Source organism: Caenorhabditis briggsae (genome assembly GCF_000004555.2).
Source record: "Caenorhabditis briggsae complete genome, chrV, whole genome shotgun sequence".
Lineage (NCBI taxonomy): Eukaryota > Metazoa > Nematoda > Chromadorea > Rhabditida > Rhabditidae > Caenorhabditis > Caenorhabditis briggsae.
Genome location: NC_013488.2, coordinates 10,270,217 through 10,294,756, shown reverse-complemented (window position 1 = coordinate 10,294,756; position 24,540 = coordinate 10,270,217). Strand labels below are relative to the sequence as shown.

General features: G+C 38.2%; 11 protein-coding genes across 11 annotated transcripts; 6 read left to right on the top strand and 5 right to left on the bottom strand.

Moving 5' to 3' along the window:
* Window positions 1–699: 699 nt before the first annotated feature.
* On the top strand, window positions 700–1,687 carry CBG09690 (the record flags this gene model as incomplete). The annotated part of the gene is made up of 4 exons (XM_002637126.1): window positions 700–736; window positions 782–1,209; window positions 1,256–1,429; window positions 1,478–1,687. 4 exons carry the CDS (start codon window positions 700–702, stop codon window positions 1,685–1,687), a joined length of 849 nt encoding a protein of 282 aa, XP_002637172.1.
* Window positions 1,688–2,192: 505 nt separating this feature from the next.
* On the bottom strand, window positions 2,193–3,257 carry CBG09691 (the record flags this gene model as incomplete). The annotated part of the gene is made up of 3 exons (XM_002637127.1): window positions 2,193–2,603; window positions 2,740–3,146; window positions 3,191–3,257. The coding sequence occupies 3 exons, from the start codon at window positions 3,255–3,257 to the stop codon at window positions 2,193–2,195; spliced, it is 885 nt and encodes a 294-aa protein (XP_002637173.1).
* A 459-nt stretch (window positions 3,258–3,716) lies between these two features.
* On the bottom strand, window positions 3,717–4,534 carry CBG09692 (the record flags this gene model as incomplete). The annotated part of the gene is made up of 4 exons (XM_045237594.1): window positions 3,717–3,728; window positions 4,013–4,216; window positions 4,266–4,418; window positions 4,472–4,534. The coding sequence occupies 4 exons, from the start codon at window positions 4,532–4,534 to the stop codon at window positions 3,717–3,719; spliced, it is 432 nt and encodes a 143-aa protein (XP_045093979.1).
* Window positions 4,535–5,812: 1,278 nt separating this feature from the next.
* CBG09693 lies at window positions 5,813–6,943 on the top strand (the record flags this gene model as incomplete). Its single annotated transcript, XM_045237593.1, has 2 exons — window positions 5,813–6,063; window positions 6,106–6,943. 2 exons carry the CDS (start codon window positions 5,813–5,815, stop codon window positions 6,941–6,943), a joined length of 1,089 nt encoding a protein of 362 aa, XP_045093978.1.
* An 84-nt stretch (window positions 6,944–7,027) lies between these two features.
* On the bottom strand, window positions 7,028–9,019 carry CBG09694 (the record flags this gene model as incomplete). Its single annotated transcript, XM_045237592.1, has 8 exons — window positions 7,028–7,194; window positions 7,245–7,454; window positions 7,501–7,629; window positions 7,673–7,771; window positions 7,817–8,140; window positions 8,186–8,311; window positions 8,417–8,643; window positions 8,691–9,019. The coding sequence occupies 8 exons, from the start codon at window positions 9,017–9,019 to the stop codon at window positions 7,028–7,030; spliced, it is 1,611 nt and encodes a 536-aa protein (XP_045093977.1).
* Window positions 9,020–10,905: 1,886 nt separating this feature from the next.
* On the top strand, window positions 10,906–12,323 carry CBG09695 (the record flags this gene model as incomplete). Its single annotated transcript, XM_002637131.1, has 5 exons — window positions 10,906–11,340; window positions 11,383–11,476; window positions 11,525–11,624; window positions 11,669–11,910; window positions 11,962–12,323. 5 exons carry the CDS (start codon window positions 10,906–10,908, stop codon window positions 12,321–12,323), a joined length of 1,233 nt encoding a protein of 410 aa, XP_002637177.1.
* Window positions 12,324–12,620: 297 nt separating this feature from the next.
* On the bottom strand, window positions 12,621–14,400 carry Cbr-sre-6 (the record flags this gene model as incomplete). Its single annotated transcript, XM_002637132.1, has 8 exons — window positions 12,621–12,833; window positions 13,010–13,079; window positions 13,128–13,343; window positions 13,397–13,499; window positions 13,703–13,821; window positions 13,865–13,961; window positions 14,009–14,172; window positions 14,273–14,400. The coding sequence occupies 8 exons, from the start codon at window positions 14,398–14,400 to the stop codon at window positions 12,621–12,623; spliced, it is 1,110 nt and encodes a 369-aa protein (XP_002637178.1).
* Window positions 14,401–16,054: 1,654 nt separating this feature from the next.
* Cbr-ocr-1 lies at window positions 16,055–20,742 on the top strand (the record flags this gene model as incomplete). The annotated part of the gene is given in 14 exon segments (XM_002637133.1): window positions 16,055–16,188; window positions 16,238–16,367; window positions 16,409–16,526; window positions 16,799–16,882; window positions 16,927–17,058; window positions 17,104–17,293; window positions 17,391–17,646; window positions 17,902–18,072; window positions 18,118–18,360; window positions 19,662–19,751; window positions 19,754–19,827; window positions 19,870–19,979; window positions 20,024–20,544; window positions 20,629–20,742. Coding segments are annotated over 14 exon segments (2,367 nt in total).
* Window positions 20,743–20,798: 56 nt separating this feature from the next.
* On the bottom strand, window positions 20,799–22,141 carry CBG09699 (the record flags this gene model as incomplete). The annotated part of the gene is made up of 6 exons (XM_045237591.1): window positions 20,799–20,921; window positions 20,968–21,114; window positions 21,164–21,292; window positions 21,336–21,410; window positions 21,959–22,047; window positions 22,096–22,141. 6 exons carry the CDS (start codon window positions 22,139–22,141, stop codon window positions 20,799–20,801), a joined length of 609 nt encoding a protein of 202 aa, XP_045093976.1.
* Window positions 22,142–22,347: 206 nt separating this feature from the next.
* Window positions 22,348–23,182, top strand: Cbr-pas-2 (the record flags this gene model as incomplete). Its single annotated transcript, XM_002637135.1, has 4 exons — window positions 22,348–22,385; window positions 22,432–22,508; window positions 22,556–22,802; window positions 22,849–23,182. The coding sequence occupies 4 exons, from the start codon at window positions 22,348–22,350 to the stop codon at window positions 23,180–23,182; spliced, it is 696 nt and encodes a 231-aa protein (XP_002637181.1).
* Window positions 23,183–23,433: 251 nt separating this feature from the next.
* CBG09701 lies at window positions 23,434–24,522 on the top strand (the record flags this gene model as incomplete). The annotated part of the gene is made up of 4 exons (XM_002637136.1): window positions 23,434–23,450; window positions 23,570–23,765; window positions 24,083–24,369; window positions 24,417–24,522. 4 exons carry the CDS (start codon window positions 23,434–23,436, stop codon window positions 24,520–24,522), a joined length of 606 nt encoding a protein of 201 aa, XP_002637182.1.
* Between the last annotated feature and the right edge of the window lie 18 nt (window positions 24,523–24,540).

The window sequence follows — 24,540 nt, the reverse complement described above, 5'->3', positions numbered from 1 at the left end:
CAAAGAATACGGAAGGATCAAAAGCAACAATTAGAAAGAGAGCTAACGTTGGAAATCTTCTACATAGACACACGACAGTTGAAGACTCACTAGCAGCATTGGCAGAGAGAAAAAGATGGGACTAGAACTTCATTGTTTGATGCGTTTTGTTCTCTTTGTTATACCTTTATTTAGTTCGTTATAGTAAAAATTAAACAATTTATTAAAACAAAAAACAAAAACAATTGAACTAATCTAAAACTGCCAGAAATATGCTAGTTTTTCAAAACATTTAGGAATGCCTCTTTCGGAATCTGAATATTTCCAACCATCTTCATTCGTTCTTTTCCTTTTTTCTGCGCGTAACGGATTGTTGGCGAATCACCTGTGGAAACAACAACATGTCAGCACGCTTTCTTTGCCACATCTCTGATTTTTTAATACCGGCACAAAACACGTTTGACCTTCTGCTACATCTCAAAGATCCTTGAATCATCCTATTCTCTAGTTTAAGGGAGCCAAAATGTTGTGGTCTCCCGCCTTAAAAAACTCCTTGAGGACACATAGTCACAAAACGTAGAACTGACACAACGTCTCGCAATGTTTACCTTTGTTTATAATACTTTTTGATCCTTGCCTGCGTCTATAGAAAACCATATAAATATAAAGTTGTGAGAAGAACCGAAAACCTTCACTCATCAACTATTTGCACCCATTGAGATGGCTCGGTTCACCGATAAAGTTGCTATTATTACTGGTTAGTTTTAAAGAGTTTTGAGACAATGTAATTATTTTTTTTTAGGCTCTTCCAACGGAATCGGTCAAGCAACTGCTGTTCTCTTCGCTTCTGAAGGAGCTAAGGTTACCATAACCGGAAGAAATGCTGAAAGACTCGAGGTGACGAAGAAACTTCTTCTGGATGCTCACATTCCAGATAATCATATCAATGTCGTTGTTGGAGATATCACTCAAGAAAGTGTCCAAGAAGCTCTTATCAAGACCACTCTCGAGAAGTTTGGAAAAATCGACATCCTCGTGAACAATGCTGGAGCTGGAATTCCAGATCCTCAAGGAAAGACTGGTGTCAATCAGTCGATGTCCACCTATCACAAAACTTTTGAGTTGAATGTTCAAAGTGTTCTTGAGATGACTCAAAAAGCTAGACCACATTTGGCAAAGTCACAAGGAGAGATTGTAAACATCTCAAGCATTGGAGCTGGTCCAGCTGCTGTAAGTTTACTCTTTCTCAAAATTCTTATTTTATCATTGTTTTTAGCAAGTTGCCAATCCATATTATTCGATAGCGAAGGCTGCTTTGGATCAATACACCAGAACTGCTGCCATTGATCTTGCTCCTGAAAATATTCGAGTAAATTCTGTGAGCCCTGGAGCAGTTGCCACTGGGTTCTCAACTGTTTCTAGAGGACTTAATGAACAAAAATCAAAAGCGGTAAAAAATTGTAGCCGAACCTTCAAGCTGTTCATAGGTTTATTTCAGATGTATGAATATTTGGGATCTCAAAAAGAATGCATTCCACGTGGATTCTGTGCTGGACCAGAGGATATTGCTAAGGTGATTGCATTCCTCGCTGATCGTAACGCATCGAACTACATTATCGGACAAACTATTGTTGCCGATGGAGGAACTTCACTGATCCTTGGAGCTCATGCCCATGGAGCCAGAATGGTTGAAGCTATTTTCAAATGATTTATTGTATTTTCATGATTTTACTCGATAATTGAATAAAACGTTTTTCCTTGCTAATTTAGAAAACAACGGCAAGCGTACCTTAGAACCTGTAATAGAATGGTCACCGCACTATCAAGTTTCAAAGTTTGAGCATATTTTTCTCTTATGAAAGATATCAAAAATGTGTAAAACAATAAAATGTTTGCGATATTATGATAAACAATTTGTCAGTTGACAACTTTCCTATACCTTTGTCAGGAGCCACGATAAATTGGATCAAAGTTTTACATTAGTTGTCTTCTATTACAGGGTGTATATCAAAACTACTTAAAGTACATAAGGCTTGTAGCTTTGATTTCACGAAGCAGAACCAAGACTTCAAAAAAGGAACTTTTGGTGAACCCAGGATCTATTTTTTAAAATGTTTGCCATAATTTAACCGGTTTGATTTACACTCCCATTGAAAATAAACTAGCATCATTTCATATTCATTATGGCATAGTTAATTATTAAACAAAGGAATCTAGTTGCATCCCTTATCTCCCCAAGCACTGATATCTTTCTCAAAGTAATGAAGATGATCATCAATTGAAGTGGTAATCCAGAGACCATCCGAGCATCCGTTGTCCTCGTCTCCATTGCAAATTGTGTATTTGGCTCCACTCTTCATGTTCTCACGGTAGTAAACCTCGAATTTGTTGTGATAATATCCCTCGAAGTCCTCATTTGGTACATGTGGAACGACATCACGGTTATGAGTGACACGGTAAGAATAAGCGAGTTGAGCATCATGAGCATGGGCGTAATCCTTGTTTCCGGTACGTGGCTCTCCGTAGGTGACAAGTTTCACACGAGACCCATCGACCAATTTTGTTCCGATGACGTAAGAGGCGGCAAGAGAGGCAAGAGATCCTCCGAGGGAGTGTCCAGAAACCTATAAAATGGAGTTAATATCTAAAACTTTTTGATTGCAGTTTAAAAGTTCAAAAGTCATGATTTCTGACGCAATAGAAAAGAGCAAACAGACTTATCAAAAAAATTGTATAAAAATATACTAAAAATATACTAACCCAAACTTCGTATCCTGGATTTTGAGTGAGAAGAGCAGCGAAGTCATCCTTCATGCCAGCTGCCCAAACCTTGGAGAATGCATCTCCAAAGTATTTCGAAACTTTTCCTCCTGCGATCCAAGACATTTGTGACTCGAAAATACTCTTGTTAGCTTCAGAAATCAATTGGAAGAATCCTTGAGTTCCACGGAAACTGATAACGATAGCTTTATCATTATGGAGTACAGCTGTATATCCAGAGCAAACATCGTTGTTCACAAGTGCACAATTTTTTACATAGATTTGTCGTTTGAGTTGGGCATTTGTGAATTTGGAATCAAGACAGTGTTGTGGATTAGAGGAGTAGGCTGCTGAAGCGAGAGCGAGCATCTGAGTTCTGGCGAAGGCATCAGAGTAGGTGGCAAGAACTAAAATGTTATTGTTTCGAAAGGGATGGGGTCTCACAACTTACTGGAAGCAGGAAGAACGAGCCCATGAGCTGCATAGATCACGCAGAAGAGCGTTAAGAGTTTCAGCATTTTTTGGAGAGAATGACGAGGACAAACTGACAATGTCAAAGGAATCGGAAGAGCTTTTGTACTTATGCTGATAAGAAAATTCTATGTGAAGAGACGAGAATCACATATCGAATTTCCTTTTTCTTATCTCCCGGAATTTACGGAGAATAAGCATGTTGCACACATTTTTGATGGAGACATCACGAACATGTGATGTGATTCTGAAGCAGTCGTAAGTTCCGTAACCAAATATGGGTCTGGTAAAATTTTATGATAATGACACATTTTCAGGAACTTAAAATTAAAAAACTATGAGATCAAGATCAAAGAATTGACTGGCTTTTATAGACTTCATGAAGAACTTGCAGAACATTTCAGAGCAGCTGAGAACTCAAATGTGGACTCTAAGTTGTGTTTGTGAATGGCTGGAACTTCAAAAGTGCTCCTTTATTCCTATCCCACCAATTGTCCATATTTACATCACGGTAGTGCCTGGAATCAAAAATATCAGTCTGCTACCAGACTCTAGAAAATTTACCTTATGTATCCAACATCTGGTGGGAGAATCAACGGAATATATATCCGTCCTCATACTCTCCAACATCATGTACTAACATTTGCAAAACTTTCTGATTATTTTTAATCAGTTTCCCCCAGCAATGTTTTCCATCGGTGCAGTTTATCCCTGGTTGAGTTGTCAGTTGCCATCTTCTGGTCGGGAGTTGCTCCATTATCTTACTTTGACATTTCAGAGATTTTTTTTAAATGAGCCTTACCTGTTGGTAATTTTCAAATTTCTGGGGCAACTTTTCATATTTGAAAATCCATCGCTGAGCAAACATGACTGCTCCATTTTTATCGCTTATAGAATCTTGAAGAAATTCTCGGAGAGTTTCCTTCTCTTCCGTCATCATCATTCTTTCATCGATATCCGAAAAATTTGTCCAGTTGGAGAATAGCCGGTTTCTGAGATGACAATCCTGTAAATAAAAATTAAATTTACACCATAATACTTTTAAACTAACTCACAGCTATTGCTAATAATTGTTGTGATACAGCATCAAAGTATATGGGAGGAATTTCGATAAGTTCAACTTCTTCTTTTTTGTCAGCATAATATTTCAACAGGAATGTATCATACAAACCAATTTCTCGATCATAGAAATAGAATTTCGAGACGCCCTGAATAGATCTTTTGAAAACAAAGAAATTCCTGAAAGACATTGCTAGCCAACCTGTAGCTTATAGTGTTCGATCATTTCAACGAGGTGTAACCATTTTGGCTCTTTTCCAAACATTGGAGCCGAGCAATGAGTCAGAAATCTTTTGTAGTTCTCTAAATATTCATCCAAAATTTTTCTTCAATTTCAGAATGAAACCAAACCATTCCATCGAGTGATATTAATTTGAAATTGCTCCAAAACATTTCCACTTGGAGAATCTGTGATTTCAATACGCTGTTTCTGAAGACTTCTGATCACACATGACGACGAAAAGTGGATAAATGAAACTTTTCATTGGCTTCTCGTGTTCTGTCCCATTCCGATTGAAATACCGGCAATATACAGTGTACCTGAGAAATCTTGACGATTTTGAAAATTGATTTATAAAATACCCAATTGGTTTGAGAGCAGCGACTGAAACTGGAATCCGGTTGTCAAATTTATAGGTCCCAATGAGCATTGGCGGGTACGATTCTTTGTACTTCCTGACATTCTCTAGGTATATCGAAGAAATACCCGATATAGTGGAATCGAAATCATATTTGAAAAATTGGGTGGAATAAAGAATCGACAAAATGACAACAATTGAAAGGAGAAGAATGTGTGGTTTGAATTGGGTTCATTATTAGAATTCATTATTGTTAGTACTTATTGAAAAATAGCGATGATGGCTTGACACAGAGGATATTTGCTTGAGCACGAAAATCCCTATTGGTCACATTTTTATTAGAACAGCATGCAAAAAGCAAATGCTTTGTTGCTTTATTGATTCAATGTGCACCGTCTATTGCGCCTAAAAGCCATCTGCTACAGTGATCGAGAACGATCATTCAGGAACTTTTGATTTTTGCAACTTTATGAAAATGTTTGCGTTGAAAACGGTTTAAAATTTAAACTACCGTAAAACCTGTATTAGAAGGGAACCTCTAATTGAAGTGCCCCTCCCCGCTAGAGAATCATCGAAGAATAGAAATTTTCTACAGGTTTCATGGTAATAGTAAAGATATCGGAAAGCTCAATTCTACAGAGATTCAGAAGTTTTGTTACTTCTAAAAAAGAAACCATTCTCTCATTAAATGTTGAAATAGAGGCCCCTCTTTAAAAAAATAATAGGTGAAAATCGAAATTGAATCATTGTCTGGTTCATAGCTGTGTCGATCATTGTGATGACAAGTCCACAAGAAAGTTGATACCACTGAACCTAATTAAATATATAATTCCAGGTAGACAAATCACATTTACTTGCTTTTTGAGCCTTCGAAAATTTATGAGTTTAGAGACAGGTGTTCTACAATATCAGGTGAAAAACAACGGTTTGTAGGACTCCTTTATAAAACATTTATATTTCTGTGAATGCTTTTTCTTGATCCCATTGTTTGGAAAGGACGAAACCCCACATTCGAAGACTATTACCAAAATTTCTACTTGAAAAACTGTAGAAATGAAACTTCTTTCTTTGAGGATCCATATAATTATGCAGCTATCACATCAGCTATTGCCACTGCAGTATTTCCAATACATATCCTTGCGTTTTATTGTATTTTATTCAAAACACCTAAAACAATGGACGGTATCAAGAAAGACCTAATCGTTTTGCATTGCTGGTAATTATATTTGATCCGTTGTTAGAAAAATATTTATTTCAGGACGTTTTACTGTGACAATGCTCTAAATGTTCTACTAATTGGATACATTTTTGCTCCAGTGTTTTGTGGAGTTCCACTCGGCGCCCTGACACATTACGGTGTTCCTGTAGTGATAATCGGATATTTAGGACAAATTGGGGTTTCCGGAGTGGGGACATCTCTCGTTATACTTTTTGAAACTCGCTACACAGCAGTATCTCCAAACAACATTTTTAATAGATTTCCCATTTCGAAGAAACTGTTTTTGGCTACAAACTACATTTATACAGCTACATTTCTCATCCCAGCATTTTACTATTGGACTCCAGATGACAGGCAGATAGAGGAGAAATTAAATGTGCTGAAAGTAATTCCTTGTCCTTCTCCGGTGTTTTTCGAAGATCAAGTGGTCGTTGGATTTCCGCCAGATCACACATGGATAGCTTTTTATTGTTGTTCTGCGTTCTCTTTCATTATAATCACTCAAATTTTGTTTTTTGTTTGCAACACCATTCATCGGAATCATTTCAAAATCAACCTCAAGCTATCAATAAGGACCCTGAAACTACAGAAACGACTATTTCGTTCTTTATGTGTTCAAGTTGTGATTCCAACTGTTTCCCTTTTTATTCCTGCCATTTATATATGTTTCTCAATCCCCTTTTCATATTATGATCAGACCACCAATAACATATTGGTTCTAGTCTTCAGCTCTCATGGAACTCTGACATCTTTGTGCACTATTTTGACATATCAACCATATCGAAAGGTACTTTTTTCGTTTCTCACATGTGGTCACACTCAAAAAGTTATCAAACGAAGTGTGATCGTCATTCATGCTTCAATCTTCTTTTTCTGATTCTTGAAATAAAGTTTATAGTGTGAATCAGGTGCTTCTTGAATTTATTCGTGAATCAACAGAATTCAAAAAAAAACAGTAATCTTATTCTTCTTTCTTTTTTCTCGGCTGCTTTTGTTTCAATTTCCTCTTGATACTCATTGGGAAAATCCGATAAATCCAATTTGGAAACAGAAGATTTTTTCGAAGTGCCCATGCTATTTCCACAAAAATCACAATAAGAACGCATAAGCCAACCAGGTAGAAAGTTGCTGAAAATGAACAAAATACCGAAAATTTCCGATTTTTTAAAAAATCTCACAATTTTCCGAATATGTATCCGTTTCAGAATTGAAGTCATCCAATATTGCTCCAGCTTTTCTCATTTGTTCCAGAGTTTGATGATATAAGTAGAGCTTTGGGCTATTTCTAATCAAAACTTTGGGCCCAGTTGAATTACAATTAAATTCGATATGAGAATGGAAAATGATGTCAGTCAAGTTTGACATGTTCTGAATTACCAGAGCTGGACCTGAATTTATACATTTGTCAGTTATATGTACATGTTATAGTCCTACATTGTGTTGAATAAATTTCTTTAAGAAATGGAAGGGTCAATTTTTTAAGTGAAGTGTTGTTGATAAGATGAAGTGATCCGTTGATTACGTGGGCATACGACAAATCACGAACACGTTCGGAGACGTTCCCTGAAGTTGTTTTCTTTAGGCTTACAATTAGGATATAGGTTACCGCTCTGCTCTGTAACTAGAACATTGCCACGAATCACTTCACATCCAGAATAACGATCCTTGACATTTTCAGAGACGAAACCTCCTCGACATTCGCCTTCTGAAATCAAATAAAGAATCTAAATAATCTAAACTGAAAACCTACGATAGCATTTGACATCCATGCCATCTGCTGGCGTTACATTTACGTTATTCGATTTCCAACGATCTTTCAATTCTAGTAGTTGATCAGTGCACATGTACTTGTTTTTGAAGAACAAATGGGATCGGGAGCAATTTGAAAATGCTCGCATTATTGGTCGTAAAAACTGAATGCCAGTTCTATTGAATACAAAACAGCCATCAATTCTGAAATCCATAGTTCCAGGTTGACTTTCTTGGAAACGAGAATTGAAATACATATCTCCGTAGACATGACGACAGTTACTGTATTCATCTGAATTTTTGATCGAATGACGGAAGTGGCATTCTGAAATATGGGAAAGTCTAGAATTTCCAGAGACTATGAAACCACCTTCATTTTTTTGAATCTCGCACATCTCCTTGTTGCATACCTTCTTCAGATCTTCGATTTTTCGTCTATCCGCTCCTTGAGAAAGTTTCAGTCTTAAATTTCCGCGAACCAATAGTTTGGGACGATCTGAAAAAAAATTATTTAATGTTTCTTTTTTTGAAGAAACTGACACTCGTTACTAAGTGTATCCAAATAATTTCCATGAGATAAATTCCAAAAACGGAGACCAACCAGAGCGGGATTTCTCGTAAAATTGAATAGACAGTCTAAAATTGTTTTCTGTTAATCGAATCTCAAAAAAAAGTTGCCTACTATCACATTTACGAAAAGCGCTGAAGTACAAATATGTCAATTCCGTTCGATAAGTCATCTCCACATCGACATTTTTTAGTTCCAAGAGGTTCACAGAAAACTTGAAAATATCGAAACCAGTCCATAAGTTGAGATCTACTACTGATCTGAAAATATTGAACCCCTTTCAACCGAAGGTAACAAGAAAACAGACCCATTCAAGGATTGTAACTTTGTACAGTCGGCATATTTCGAATGAGCAAGAAGACGTTCAGTTATATTGTAACAGTAAGAATCATTGAATCCATCACGATTCCCCAATCCTTGTGGAATACCATCAGCGTTCACAAATCTTCTAAGAAACGAGACATCTCCGTTGGCTCTTGTTCGGATTATTTCTTTAATTTTCTCATCGAATTCTGAAAGAATGGGATGGGGAGGGGGGGAATTCAAGCATTCAACATGGAGATTACCAGTATTATCTTGATAACCTCCAAATGCTAATTGAGATAAAATAAAAAGGATGATAAAGGTTTTCAGCATGATGTCCTTATGTGACTAGATCAATTTTTGATGAGATATCAGGCAGCTACGTGGGGAGAGGGATGCTAGACGTGGAGATTTTTCACGCGCGATTTTCCTTTGCTGTCATTAGAGTATCAGGATTACTGTAGATATTTTTTGCAAATGTAGCATTCTCGATCTCCATGAGAAGATCCCTTGTTACGAAATTCTCTAATCGAGAAGGCATTTCTCTTTCGTTGATTTGTTTATCCCACAGAGATTTTCCGTGTCCTTCAAAATTCAACCAAACAACAAAAAAAACGTCTTCTTCCCCATCACGAAACCAAACGGCATACCAATTCAGAATTCAGTCGTCGTCGCCCCACGAAACAAGCACCACCACCGACCTTCATTCATTTCTCGTTTCCACCCCCTTTATTCTTCTTCTTTTTCTTCTTCTTCTCGCTATCATCTAGGTGATTCTTACCTTGGCTTTAGATTATGCGTGATTTCATGTCACGCTGCGGTTGTTGTTACGCAGTCGGTTCTTTGGTGTTTTCAGCTTCTCAGAAAGCAGATGTTTTGAGAATCATTCAAATATTCCGATGTCATACCTTTCCTACAAAGTAATACAGTTAGAACACAAAAAAGAGAAAACTGGCCTCAATTCCAATCAACCTTATTTTTCCACTTCCTTCTCTATTTCTCTTTCATATTCCTCTGTCTATTATAGTAACAACACTCATTGCGGTTTGTTACAGCGAATCGTCTTTCTTTGTCTAGAAAGCTTTTTTCTTGAAACTTGACTACAAATGTTCCTTTTTTGTCTCTCTTTGTCTCTATAAAATGTGTAACTGTAATTGATGTTCGATACATTGCTGTCTTGTTAAATCGGAAGCAAACAATCAGCAATGTTTTTGAAGTTTTACAGCTGGTTAATAAGGGAGGTTGTTGTTCTTCTGACTCTTAAGTTGTACATTTTTGGTTTATAACTTTTGACACATAACACGGCTGTTCTACTGACCAAACCCGCAATTAGTTTTACTTTGTTCGGCTGGTTTTAGGGGATTTATTTGTGTGGATTTAGTTTGTTACCCAACAAATAATTTTTTTCAACTCAAAGCTTACAGCGTCTCTGTGGGATTTTATACATCGTTCAACTTTTACAATCCCTGGATTATCCCTTTTAAATCCTTTCCGTTTTGCTAGTGGATATTTTTAAAACTAGCGTCTTCTTCATAAAAATGTATGAATCCTTTTTGAGACACAAAAGTCCCATTTTCCATTTACAGGTCGATATACCGTGCTTCCTCTAATAGGTCCACCCAAACCGTCAACTTTGAGTTCAATTATCTCGATTCTTGGGAAAGATATCAAAAATGTTTCAACTGATAAAATGTTAGTATGATGAATAATTTCTCAGTTGAAAAAATTTTGATATTTTTCATAGTAACCGATATAAAATGGCTTGAAGGTTACAGTTTCAGTGGACTTCTATTAGAAGAAATACGGTATTTCCGGTTTTGTTTGAACTCCAGGCTCCAATAAGTTTTGTTATCGAATTTCTGTCAAATGATCAAAAAACGGGAACTCAAAAGTACAGTTGCCATTGAAATCCCAAGCAAATTTTCAATTCAAAATAACTGTTAAGTGTTTCTCTCTTAACCGGTTTACTTCATCGTCGTTTTTTACTAAATCCTTCTCACTCCTCCCCTACTTTTCCTCCTCTTCCTTTACTTCTTTCCACTTTCACTCTTGAAATTTTTAATTTTCCTTCTTCCAGTCTTCTTCCTTTTTTATCTTCCCACTTCTCATTTTCCATCTTGTTATTTTTGTTTTGGAAATATCGCTTGCCATTCCCTTTTCCTTTTCTCCACCCACTTTTTTGAGTATCAATTCACTGTATCAAGTGTTATTTTTTCAAGATGGCACCCAACGCTCCCAGTCCAATGGACATTGAAAATATGAACGACGCTGCAATCGAACAAGTTCGTCAACAGGTCAGTGATATCATTGATCCACGTTATGATACCAAATGGAACATGCTTCGATGGCTTCAATCGAACGATTTCAATATTCCAAAGACTGTCCATTTGCTGAAAAAACATTTGAAATGGCGTAAAGATCGGAAACTCGATGAACCTGAAAGTCAATCTCTTCTCCAATTCAGTGATGCCAGAAGAAAACACGCTCCGGTTGACATTATTGGCCCACAAAGAAAAGAAGGAGGTGATCGACTGGTGGTTGTGGATCGGGCAGGAAGAATTGATGTAGCCGGATTGATGAAAGCTGTGCAGCCAACCGAATACCTTCATGAGATGTTCCGGACTTTTGAAGAAATCCAAAGAAGACTTATGAAGGTATGAAACGCAGGATCGTAGGTTGTACAGTTTTGGATTTAGATGGAAGCTGAAACTGGAGTTCAATGCTTCATGCACTACATTTTTGATCTCGAAGGTCTTCACTTTGATCCTACATTGCTGGGCGTTGTGAATGGTGATGACGTATTATCCCATTAGTGTCACTTGTCAATTTTCGTTTCAGGCCCCTTCCGTGTTTCATGGCAATTGGTTGGACAGCATTATCGAGAGTTCATTGATAAATTCATTGTGATCAATTCACCCAGTTACATCAATGTCTTGTGGTAAGTGACAATTTAGTTGATTACGTTGATTGATTCAATTTCAGGTCCGCTTTGTCCTCATTCATTCCAGAACAATCAAAACAGAGAATCGTTTTTGCTGGATCCAGTTGGAAGGAAGAACTTTTGGAGATTGTTGACCAAGACTGTCTGCCGGAGAGATACGGAGGAAACATTCCAGATAATGATTGTCTGAAAATTGTAGAACCGATTCCAAAATCTACGTATTGGAAGCTTCCCGTTCACTACCCTTCCATGGAACAACTACACAAGGTTTCAGTATCTGCTTGTAAGTTTCTCGATTGATTGTATTAATTTGTCTTCAGCGAATACATTGCAGCGAAACATCGAATGCTTGTCTACAAAGTTGATAAACCGGATATAGAACTTTTGATGTACTCTCACAATGAAAATGACATCACCATAACCTTGTACTATTCGAAGGAAAAGGAAACATCTGAAAATGATCTGGAATTGGCGGTGGCTCCTATTCCTAAATGTGGCCTTCCAGCAATGGATCTATTCGATTACAATTGCGAATTCCCCGGATATTACTATGTGAAACTGGCAAATGAAGCATCATGGCTTCTTCCATCTACTTACAGGATGATTGTGATTGAGAAGGAGACTGGAAAAGAGTTGGAACCAATCAATTTGAATGAGAAGTGGATCAAAAAAGGACAAAAAGCCAAGAAAAAGTGAACAATTCATTTTTTGATGTCTCTGTAAATAATTGTGTGTATTTTGTCACATTTTAAAATAAACATAAAGTTTGAGATAGATTTTTGAATTTTCGGTTATCGACTTCCAAGTACTGGTTAGAAGTTAAGGATAGCCCAGGTTCTGGTCGGAACTTGTTCAAGATTTTGATAGGAAGCTGAAAGTTGAAATGCCGGTGAAGCCCGTTTCACTATATCGTTTTTAATTATTCAATTATTGGAAAAGATATAAAAAATTGCATTCAATCACAAGGTATAGAATCGCCGGTTCAGTTAAATATCACAGAAAAATTTCATGTTCATCATTATTCCAAGACGGACTTCTCTGCTGCTTCTTCCTTGATTTTTCCATCGCCTGCTTCGTCAAATTCTTCTGAAGTTGATCAAAGTACACTTTCGACTCGACATTCTTATCCGAATAACTCATTTCTTCCCCAAACGTTGTGCGAAGATCCAGATGATCACAATTGGATTGTGGAGATATCAGGTGCCACTAAAAATACATAACTAGCATTATTTAAATTCCTAGAATGTCGCAGTTTCTAGAAACTATGAAAAAATAATCTAGTCGACTTGAGACATGAGGGGGAGCCAATAACCTTCTGAACTAGGCCAATTTTAGTGCATCTAACCTGACCTTAACTCTTCCGTCTTTAGTTTGCAACTTACCAATCGTATAGTTTCTCTTGTCCATTCGGGTGTATAAATTATCACAACAATTGGAGCCACAGCAGCGTATCTGAAAACACCTGTTTTTTGAAAAACTTAAAAACAAGACAATTCTTACATGGTGCAAAGAATATTGAAGGACACATTAGCCATTATAATTAGCTTTTCATTCGTCGAAATGTGTTCGAGAATGAGAATAGAAACACAAGCGACATTAAAAAACAAGATGGATCCCTGGATACGAGATAACCATTGACATGTTTTGATGTTTTCAGACACTTGAAACCGCTCGCTCAACGAGTAGAGACCATGATGTTCCAATGTTGAATAGGAACTTAAAACGAATGGTTTTTTTTTTGAGTTTTCTAGATGTTTTCAACAACGAACTTGTGAAGTCGGATGTTACATTTTGTCACTATAATCAGAAGAAGCGATCCTCCAATGTTGAGAACAATAAGAAGAATACAATGAGCATAGATTGGAAACCAGTCTGAAAAACACTGTGTATCAAAAATTGTAATGTGACCTAAAAAAATAGAAACAAATGTCAGCGCCTTTAGAGGTAAAGCAGAGCTGGCGCCTTGGCGATGCAGACGGGCCGTTGACTGCTCGTCGATGGACCGTTAGTTTATTGTGAATAGAGCCACAGTTTTTGAACGAAAATAAAGTTTTAAAGTTATTTAACTAACTCACTATTGATATATGCAATTGCTGAAAGAACACAGACCGGCATCATCACAGAGATCAAGGTCAGTGGTATCCAGAAGTGTCGATCGGTTTCATATGTGCCTGCGAAACAAGTTGCAAAACATCTGAATTTTAGAAGTTATCCGGAAATCCTTGAATACTAAAAACCTCTCGAACACTAAAAACGGAAGCATGTTGAAAGCAATGAATAGACAAATGGTTCTGGTGTAGTTTACAGTATACAGAAGGCTGTCAAAAGTAGCATCTGAAATAACAAAAAATTGGAAAACAGAATGGTGTAGTTATCGTCACCATCTAAAGATTCAGAACCATTGAATTGGAAATACACTTGAAACAACCGGGAAATCATCGAGAAAAAATATTGACCACCGTATAACAAAAGAAGAATATGTAGATTACTGTGCATTGCACGAAATCGGAGAAGAAGGTAGAATGTGTAAATATATTCCACAAAACTGAAATTTTGTGTTTGGAAAGAATTTGAAAATATACTTTATGACTTACTTTGTCTATACTTCTATACTGACTCTATACTGACTATACTTTATGACTTACTTTGTGAATAACATAAAAACTTCGAATGAGTAGATAAATTGTAGTGGTAATCTCCATCCGATGAAATCTACTGTTGACCCATTTATAAATGTTAAAAATCGATAATTTATAAGTGAAGTTGAATTCATTCTGAAAGAAAAATAACCCATTTTCTGGGACAAATTAGTGAAGAAGAGCTTTGGAAAGGGAATAACAAAAGGAACGGAGGAGAAGAACTGGCAGCTTTAATTACAGTGTGAATCACATTTCTTGAGATTCGCTTTTTCTAGGCGGGTAACAAATAACCGGAAACCAGAAATGTTCTCCGTTTTGTCAAATAATGGCTCGTCAGGGGGATAAGAAGTCAAAAAGGGAAGCCCCCGCAAAAAAGGGATATAGGCGGTGACAGCCGAAAATAATGAGCTGAAAGGAATCTGAGGGAAGCAACAGAAGCCAGATACATCCTTCGCTTACTCGTACTTTGAGTTTCCTTTTCTCAAGTTGTCTCCTTCTTCTTTTGAATTATTATGCATGGACAAGTTCAAAGAGTCCGATGAAAAAAAAAAGAAGAGAACTCTCACAGATTGATGGATAAATGTCTCTTCTTCTTTCTATGGGAAAGTTTACAAGAAAAGGTTAGGATGAAAAAAGGAAGAGAAAAAAAAGAAGAAAAAAGGTTTTAAAAAAGGAATAAAAGGAAGGAAACATTTAGAACGTGTCTTTCTTGAAACAGAAAATTGAGATGAGCCGACTTTCCGGGAGAGCAGAGCATGTTTATGTGCACCGCCGCGCGCCTGATGCTGTTGCTCCCATAAAAAGAATGTGTTGATGTCGTCATGCTGAAAGAGGGACAAGTCAAATACGATGGGAGAGGAAAGTTATGAATGAGGTGGTTAAGAGACCAGGAAGTAGAGTACAGAGGTCACTGAGGAGTAGTAGAGGTTGAGGCTGAAGTTGTGAGTTGGGATAGAAACAGAATGAGACATAAATGACAGGTGAAAAGAAGAGCGGATGTATAACAAAATAGAGTGTCCCCCTAACCGTCAACTTTGAGGCATATTATCTCGGTTCATGTGGACACCAGAAATAGTTAAATGACAAAGCGTTTGTAAAAGTGATAAAAGTGAATTGTTCTGGAATCGGAGGCCAAAAAAAAATCGGAGACCACTAAAAAATCAAAGCCTCAAAATTTTTCGAATTCTATAATACGAGTACCGGTCAGATAAGTTAGTCTGGGAGAGGTTATCCGGCCCTTGTCGTTTGACTATTTTCAAAAAATATGTTGGAATATTTAGCATTAACCTTTTCAGGTCTAAAAATCGGAAGAGATCCAAATGATACTTCTAATTGACAGGAATCACCCAACATTTGGGAATCCGTCATTAAAGGATCTCAATAGCCTTCAGTATCGTTGATTCTTTAAGATTTCACTTTCTGGGTTTTTTTTTAATTCCAATTACTTCCTTCCCATGTACTGAGAGTCCCTCTTGTCGTTATTTGTCCTGACAATGAGAGCTCCATGCTCAATGTATTCTTCCCCTTTCATCCTATTCTTCCTGGTGTTTCGATTTCAATGTCGAAATGTGTTTACCTCGTTTGTTCTGCCGTCTATCCAATCTGTAATAAAATGTATTTCCTATTGCACTCTTTTGTAGTAACGAAGACATTCCATGAATCTGGTCGTGTACAACTACAAAATGTGTCGTGTGTCGAATCGAGCCAGTCACTCGGCCCTTAAACTGCTCTTATCTCAGTCAGAAGGTCTCATTCTTCGTTTATTTTCAATCAGTTTCTTTGTTCAGTATGGGTAGCAATCCGACAAAAGTGGCGGATGGTGAGGTCCCAGACGAGAAACTAGCCGGAACTCTGTCGGAGAATCGGAACATTTACAAAATGCTAGATATGCACGGAGGTGGCGTTTTGATTAAGCTGGCAAGGTGGTCCAAAGTTTTTGAGTTTTTTTTTTTCAATAATTATAATTTTTAGACAATGCAAAGAGTTTGGATGTTATGATATGCTTGATGCCTACCTGGATCAGGAAGTGAGGAAATTCATGTACAATGCAGGAAAAGGAAAACTGATGCCAATTGCAGAACTGGTCAAGGCCAGGAATCAGGTAAGAAGGTGTTTTTTCAGAAAAAATGAATACATTTTCAGGAGAGAAATGCGAAACTCGGCGCATTTTCAAGGAAGAAAGGAAAGGGTAAAAGTGGACCAAACATTCTGGATGAGTTTGATCAAGGACAGGCTGAGATGGCTGGAGATCTAAAGAAAGGTCAGTCTGAGAATTTATGAAATTGAAAATATTCTGGGGATATGAATATGTGTTATATATATATATACCAGCTGGCTAATCCTAGAATTTCTTTGAATAGATCAAAAAATTGGTTTTTATTAAAAACGCTAGACAATAAAGTATCACATCATAACAATTTTTGGGGAACTCATTCAGGAACTTCCTGCTCTTTGGAGCAATTTGAACTTAGCATAGTCTATAGGTCTGATCCTTTAATCCTCCAAAATCAAATCAACGGGAAAAGTTTTTAGCACTAAAATTGTTGGATGGTGGTGGAAAAGGTGGAAAATCGGAATCAAAGTACAGAGAGATGGTTTGGAATTTGGATGACAGAGGTACTAGATACTAATTGACAAAAAACGAAATACTTTTTTGTTAGGCTCGATGGGAGAGCATGTTCTAGCCATCTGTCTTCTTCAAGGAACTGCTCTTCACAATATTATCGCTAAACGATTAATTCATTTCTTTCCGAAATTGATCAATGATATATGTACTTCTGAAGACTATTACGGTAAGTACGCCAATTTCTAGATTGAAAATACGAATTTAAAAAAAGGGCTCTCCCCCTTACACATGGCAATTGTTAACCAAGATGCTCAATTCACTTCTATACTTCTTCGTCTTGGAGCTGACTTAAATCAAAGGTGTTATGGAGCTTTCTTCTGTGCAGAAGATCAAAAAACCAGTCGTACGGATAGTTTGGAGCATGAATTCGTAGAACTCACCAAGAATACAAACTACACAGGGTATGTCTATTACATGGATTAGTGAAATGAAGCATGTCAGGATGTGATCCTGGCACGTTAGACATTTTAAAGTGCAGCGAGTAAGAAATAAATTCAGATCGATGTACTTTGGAGAGTATCCACTTTCTTTTGCTGTTTGTACGGGACATCATGATCTGTTCCGAATGCTTCTAGCAAAGAAAGCAAATCTGAACGCACAGGATACCAATGGAAATACTGCACTCCATTTGTGTGTTATCCACGACAAAATGGATATGTTAGATGCGGTTTTGGATGCAGGTGGTAATCCAAGACTTGCAAATAAACAGAATTTGACGGCATTAACACTTGCTGCAAGATTGGCAAAGAAAACGGTTTGATTTGATAGATAGGGATGTGTATGAACATGAAAGAATACTTTCAGATGTTCAATAAAATCTTGCAACTCGAATGTGAGAAAGTCTGGACTTATGGTGTATCTCAGTGTGTGGCTATTCCACTTACAAAAATTGATACAATTGATGAAGTGACGGGAGAAATGAATGATACCAGTGCATTGTCATTGGTGGTTTATGGGGTGAGATACATAAATTTAAAAAATTAAAAAAAAAAACAAATCGTACATCTAGGAATCCACCCAACATTTGGAATTAATGGACGGACTGATTGAGCAGATTCTAGATGAGAAATGGAAGGCATACGGAAGAGCTCTGTGGTTCAGATCACTTCTTGGATTCATTTTCTTCTATTGCTGCTTCGTATCAGCTTACATGCTCCGTCCTTCGTCAGCCACCACCGAGGTAATACACAAGCAACTGATTTTTGTTTAGGTTGGAGTATTTCAGCACATAACACGCGGTCGAATCAATGATGACGGTGAAACGGAATCCACAAACTCTTCGAACTACTTGCAGTGGCATTCAATTGATACACAATGTCATCTGATGTACTATTCCGAGTGGCCATGGTATCATGGATGGTTTCGTCTTGGATGTGAAGTCATGACCATCGTTGTCATGTTGTTTCAGATTCTTTTCGATTTGGGTGACATTCGAAGGATTGGATTCCAGAAATGGTTCAACTTCTTGGTTAGAATTCAACTTTAATTTCATGTATTAGGTTGGCGGGAAAGTCTTTGTCACTTTTTCAATAGTTTATTTCTCAAAGAAAAAATAACCGAATAATTAATTATATTGTCCATCATTATCAACAACATGTCTCCAACGTTCCCTCAATTTATGGATTCCATTGCGGTAGAATCCAGCCGGGCGTGAGGCAAAGTATTGTTTGAGTGCCGCTTCGACCGCTCCACGGGAATTGAAGCTTCTTCCTTCGAAGGCACGTGTCATATCGCCAAATAACCAATAGTCGGAAGGAGCAAGATCAGGAGAATACGGGGGGTGAGGGAGAACATTCCATCCATATCCCATCAGCTCCTGCTTCACTTGTTTCGAAACATGTGGGCGAGCGTTATCATGTTGATAGTACACTTTCTTGTCTTTCAGGGCCGAACGGTCGACTGCTTTCTTGAGGTTTCGTAGTTGAGTAGTGTAGAGGTCTCCAGTTATTGTTTTGCCCTCGGGCAGAAGTTCCCAGTAGATGGGGCCGTCCACTCCCCACCACACAGAGAGCATAACTTTTTTCGGATGAAGGTCGGGTTTTGGGACATCCTGTGGGCTCTCTCCTTCTCCAACCCACTGGGATTTCCTGTGGTGATTATCGTAGAAGACCCACTTCTCATCTCCGGTTATTAGCCGGTCCAGCCATCGATCGCCCGCGTGGAGAGTGAGAAGAGTAATCGAATCGTCGACTCGGCGGTCAAGGTTGGCTTGAGTCAGGTGATGAGGTATGAATCGACCAAAAAGTTTTCTCATTCCAAGAGACTTCAAACCTTCAAGGACTGTGCTATGGTGAACTCCGAATGTGACAGCTAGTTCACGGCTAGATTGAAATGGATCCGATTGCAATGCGTGCTTCAGCTTGTCCAAATCCAACTCACGGGGTCTCCCAGAGCGACCCTTTTCATCGAGCGAGAAGTCATCTTTTTCGAAACGATGGAACCAATTGCGAATAGTATTGTAGTGAGGGGCATGTGTGTTGTACACATTCTTCAAGAAAGTTTCCGAATCCTTCATCGTGGTGTGAGATAGGAAGAGGTAAATCAAAACATGTCTGATGTGAATAGCAGTGGGAACAAACATATCGTTTCAATTACAGATGAGGAGCAGGGAAGGAGATGGGGACTTGTTTATATGGAAGGTTCTTATCACCTTGTTATTCACTAGAGTCGATATCATACACAGCCTCCATATACGAGAACAGTGATTAAACAAACAGAGTGACAAAGACTTTCCCGCCAACCTAATATATATCATTCCTATAATTTTAGAAAGCCTTCCCTGCTAAACTCATGTTTAAAGGAGCATTCTTATTCATTCTAATTTCGATTCCTTGCCGCCTTGCCTGTTCTTTCCACGAGATTTCCTGACTATTGACAACACAATGGCTATTATTAGTGTTCTTCTTGTCACCCAACACTTTTTGTATTACATGAGGTGTGACTGGAAAGTCTTATTACATTAAGATGAACGTTTTAGAGCTATCCCATTCGTTGGACCATTCGTCTTGATGGTGTATACTATTATCGCAACTGATCTAGTCCGATTTGCAATGATTTATTCTATCTTTCTGGTTGGATTTTCGCAATGTGAGTTATCATTTCATCTTCCTAAGTTCATCATTCAACTTCAGCATTTTACCTAATCTTCACATCATGTGAACGAGACTCCACACTTATCAAAAAGACAGATCCACTGGGATCAGAATTCAATAACATCATGGAGAATCCAGTTGATGCTCTTCTACGAACTTTTATTATGACCATTGGAGAGTTTTCGGTTTTGTATCGTGAAATGGCTGCATGTGATAATTTCTGGATGAAATGGATTGGCAAAATCATATTTCTGATTTTCGAAACATTTGTGTCGATTCTCCAATTCAATTTGCTGATTGCCATGATGACAAGAACATATGAAACTATTTTCCTAACAAGGAAAGAATGGAAAAGACAATGGGCTCAAGTGATTCTAATGCTTGAGATGGGACTGACACCGGAAAGCCGAAAGATGCACTTGCTTCGATACACCAGACCAACTGGAATTAACAAACGAGTCAGAAGCTACGTCGTTGTTTCTAGAGGAGATGGAGAAAAGACTGAAAATGAGGAACTGGCAGCCCGAGAAGCAAAAGAGGAACAGAAAAGAGAAGAGAGGAAACAACTATTGAAGAAGAAGCAACGAGTGAGTTCAAATTATTTTTTAAAAACAAAAAATCAATTTCAATTTTAACTTTTCCAGGAGCATGAAATTAAGGCAAAAGCATTGGCATTGATGAGCGCCAAGCTGAAAACCGAAGTCAAGAAGCGCCGTGTTCTTCGTCAACAGACAGTCGACGCCAACTCCCGACTCTAATTTAGTTAAACCATTTATTTTTCAAACTATTCGAGCTTATAACAATGGCACTCGTATTATATTTTTCCCTGAATAAATGTCTCCGCATCATCTTGTCCCATTTCATAATACTGTTTCAAAATATGACGAGTTGGGGGAAACAGAGCACGGGCACCACGATACAAGTTTTGTGTGCTAGCCTGAAATCAGGTGATGTTGAAAATGTATCAAGTTTTATGAAGAAACCTTGAAGGTCTGCTTCCCAAACACAACGTTCCATGTGGAAGGATCCTCTGGACAAATGTCGGCTTGACTGGAAAATGGAGAGCATGTGATAGTCGGAACATCACTAAAAGTTGGCAAATTGTTGGTCATTCCTCCATCGATGTATTCCTTGAAATTTTCTCTTATTTGTTTATCATTCTTTTAGATCAATCAATACCTCTTCATTGATTACTGGAGGAACACCTCGATAACCCATAGAATACATTGGAATGTAACAGCTGGCTAGCAGGCAAGATATCAAATGATCTCGAGAATCAAACTTGTTAATCATGACGTTCTCCCATCTCTGAAATTTCCAAGATGACAATGGAACTTTTTATTCATCCTACTTTTCTGTTAGTGATCGAGATGTGCAATTTTCCTTGAGCTTTTTCAATGTCAGCTGGGAGAAAATCGTCAATAATCTGGAAACTTCTGATTCAAATTCTTCTGAATGAGAACTTCGTTGTATACTTTAACAAGCTGATCATTCAGATAGTAACCGGGAGTCATGGCACCAAAAGGCTGAGAGTGCACATGGTCTGCCATCGTATAAAGTGTCTCGATTCCATCATTGATTCTTAATGAATATCAACGATTTTTATCAGATTCGGTTAATAAAGCAGTGTGTGAGCGGATAAATGCTTACTTTTCCGGTTCCAAAACGAGTATTGCAGCAACAAGGCTTCCAGCAGATGCCCCAGCAACCCGATCGACTTTACTGCTAATAATCTGTCAATTCACATGTCCGAAAACCTTTATGGGGTTATTCATGTAGCGAAAATATGTATTGAAATGCATTTCCGCGCCCTCGAAATTCAATGCATGAGCGTCGCGAAATGTATTTCAAAGCATTTCGCGACATAACTGTAAATGCATTGAAATACATCGCGTGGCGGGATTTTTTTTAATGGAAAAAGGGATGCGCATTTAAACTTTGTGCAGGATTGGGAAAATCTTCAAAGGTGCATACTTTATCTTTTATAAGACGATTTGCCGCACCAAAATTATACGCTCCAAGAAATCCACATCCGCTAAACGACAATGCTAGTTTCTCCGCTTCTGAATTAATAAATTTTGCCTGACTGAGCTTAATTTTATTTTTCTCACCTTTTAGGTCTTTCAATCTAGCTAGAAACACAGAAGAAACCTTCATTTGCCCAAAAAATCATCAGAAAAATTGATGAATGCCGAAATGTCGCCGGTCAGAAAGTGCGCGCCACTGGACTTTTCGTATGATGACAATTTTTGCCGCGATCTTCTCATATTTTCTCGATTTTTTTCCATACTTCTTTTTTCAGTTTACTTCTTTTTTTCAGCAATTGTTTTTCAAAAATATAATTTACAGAATCCAGTTACAAAATGGGTGATCACTACGGCTTCTCCCTCACCACTTTCAGGTATTCTAACCCCTATTTCGAATAACGAATAAAAATTTGATTTCAGCCCATCGGGAAAGTTGATGCAGATCGAATATGCACTGAACGCAGTCAAGAATGGACAGCCATCCGTCGGATTGAGAGGTATAACCGCAATAGTTGATATCGCCTAACTATCAATTTGCTTTTAGCCAAGGATGGAGTCGTCTTGGCCACGGAGAATGTCGGTTCGGTTCTCACCGACGATCAACCGAAGGTTGAACAGATCAGCAAGCATATCGGATGCGTGTACAGTGGAATGGGACCAGATTTTCGTATCCTCGTGAAGAAAGCTCGTAAAATTGCCATGGAATATGAGATGATGTACGGAGAAGAGATGCCAACTATTCAATTGGTAACCGAGCTTGCAGCAGTCATGCAGGAGTACACCCAATCTGGGTAAAAAACTTTGGAAGAACTTCCCAAATAAATATACATGTTTCAGAGGAGTTCGTCCATTCGGAGCATCTCTCCTCATCGCCGGTTGGGATAAGAACCCAGGCCGCCCACTTCTTTTCCAGTGCGATCCTTCTGGAGCCTATTTCGCCTGGAAAGCAACTGCTCTCGGCAAAAACGACGTCAATGCCAAAACATTCCTGGAGAAGCGGTTCACCGAGGCTCTTGAACTTGATGATGGAATTCACACCGCTCTTTTAACTCTCAGAGAATCTTTCGATGTTGGAATGAACGAGGGCAATGTGGAGGTGGCCATCTGCAATGCAACTGGATTCCACCGACTCACCAAGCAGCAGGTCAAGGATCATCTTGGAACCCTCTAAATCGGGAGTGGTCATGATTGATTTTCTTTTCATTTTCTCTTTAATTTATTCAATGTATTCTCCCTCCTATCCCCCTTTCCGGTGGTAATGTTTCCTTTACACCCGAGTTTCACTGAAATAAAATGAACCTATTGAATCTTTTGAAGCGTTTTCTTCTGGAGCAACAGTTTTAGAGGTTTAGATGCCTTCTGAATACTTCTCTATGTTTGTGCAAACTGAATTCGAAGGAATAATTGCAGAGCTGCATCAAAATGAGTACAAAACCGAGGTAAGTTTTTCCAATCGCCATTTGAATGGTTGAGAAATAATTTATTTGGAAAAACACTAAATGAAGCCGTGATTCGATTGATTCTATCGAACCCATTGCTCATCGTTTTCATTTTTCAGACATGATTGGTTTCAATCGGATACAGATGTGGTCTTGACAATTTTGAAACGTGGTGTGCCATTAGAGGATTGCAAAGTTATTATCTCGGATGATAACCACCTGACAGTGAATCAGTTAGAAGACGTTCTTTTCGACGGAGAACTGTTCGGCCAAGTCACTAGTGAAGATGTCACCGTCAAGTGCACACCTGCCAAGGTTTGTTTTCAACTGAAACGCAATCAATAATGTTTTACTGCCTACCCATATAAGAATGCATACTGATTGTGAAGTGCAGGGAGTGCGTAGTCGTATGGTTAGCGGGTACGAACGTGAAGGAATCAAGACTGGTTCGTTTCCCGTTTAGAAGACAGGATGATGAGTCACTCGCTGAGTGACAATAAGCCGAGTGTTAGCGGTTTTTCACAACCGTGATGATCATTCCCTCAAAAGCGATACATGTGGTCTGACTGTCAACAAAACTAAAATAATTACTTTTAAGCACTTTTTTTTGTCTACTTCCAAGTTCATTTCAGATTGAAATTCGCCTCCCGAAAAGTGCCCGGTTCTCCCGCTGGAATTCTCTTCTAAGCGATGGACAAGGTATCGCTGCCTCTGCACCAACCACTTCGCCAACGGAGTTTATCCCGAGTACAACTCCTATTTCCAACGTGAAAAAGAACTGGGACGCGATTGAGAAACAAGCAGTCAAGGATGAAGAAGAGGAGAAATTGGAAGGAGATGCTGCGGTGAACAAGATGTTCCAACAAATTTATGCAAACGCAACAGATGATGTTCGTCGGGCTATGATGAAAAGCTATTCGTGAGTAGGCAATGCGTCGAGATTTGAACGGCTTTATTATTTTTCAGTGAATCGAACGGAACTGTATTATCAACCAACTGGAACGAAATCAGCAAGAAGAAAACCGAGACACAACCACCGGCATGCATGGAATTCAAGAAATACGAAAAATAAGCATCATGAATTATGAAA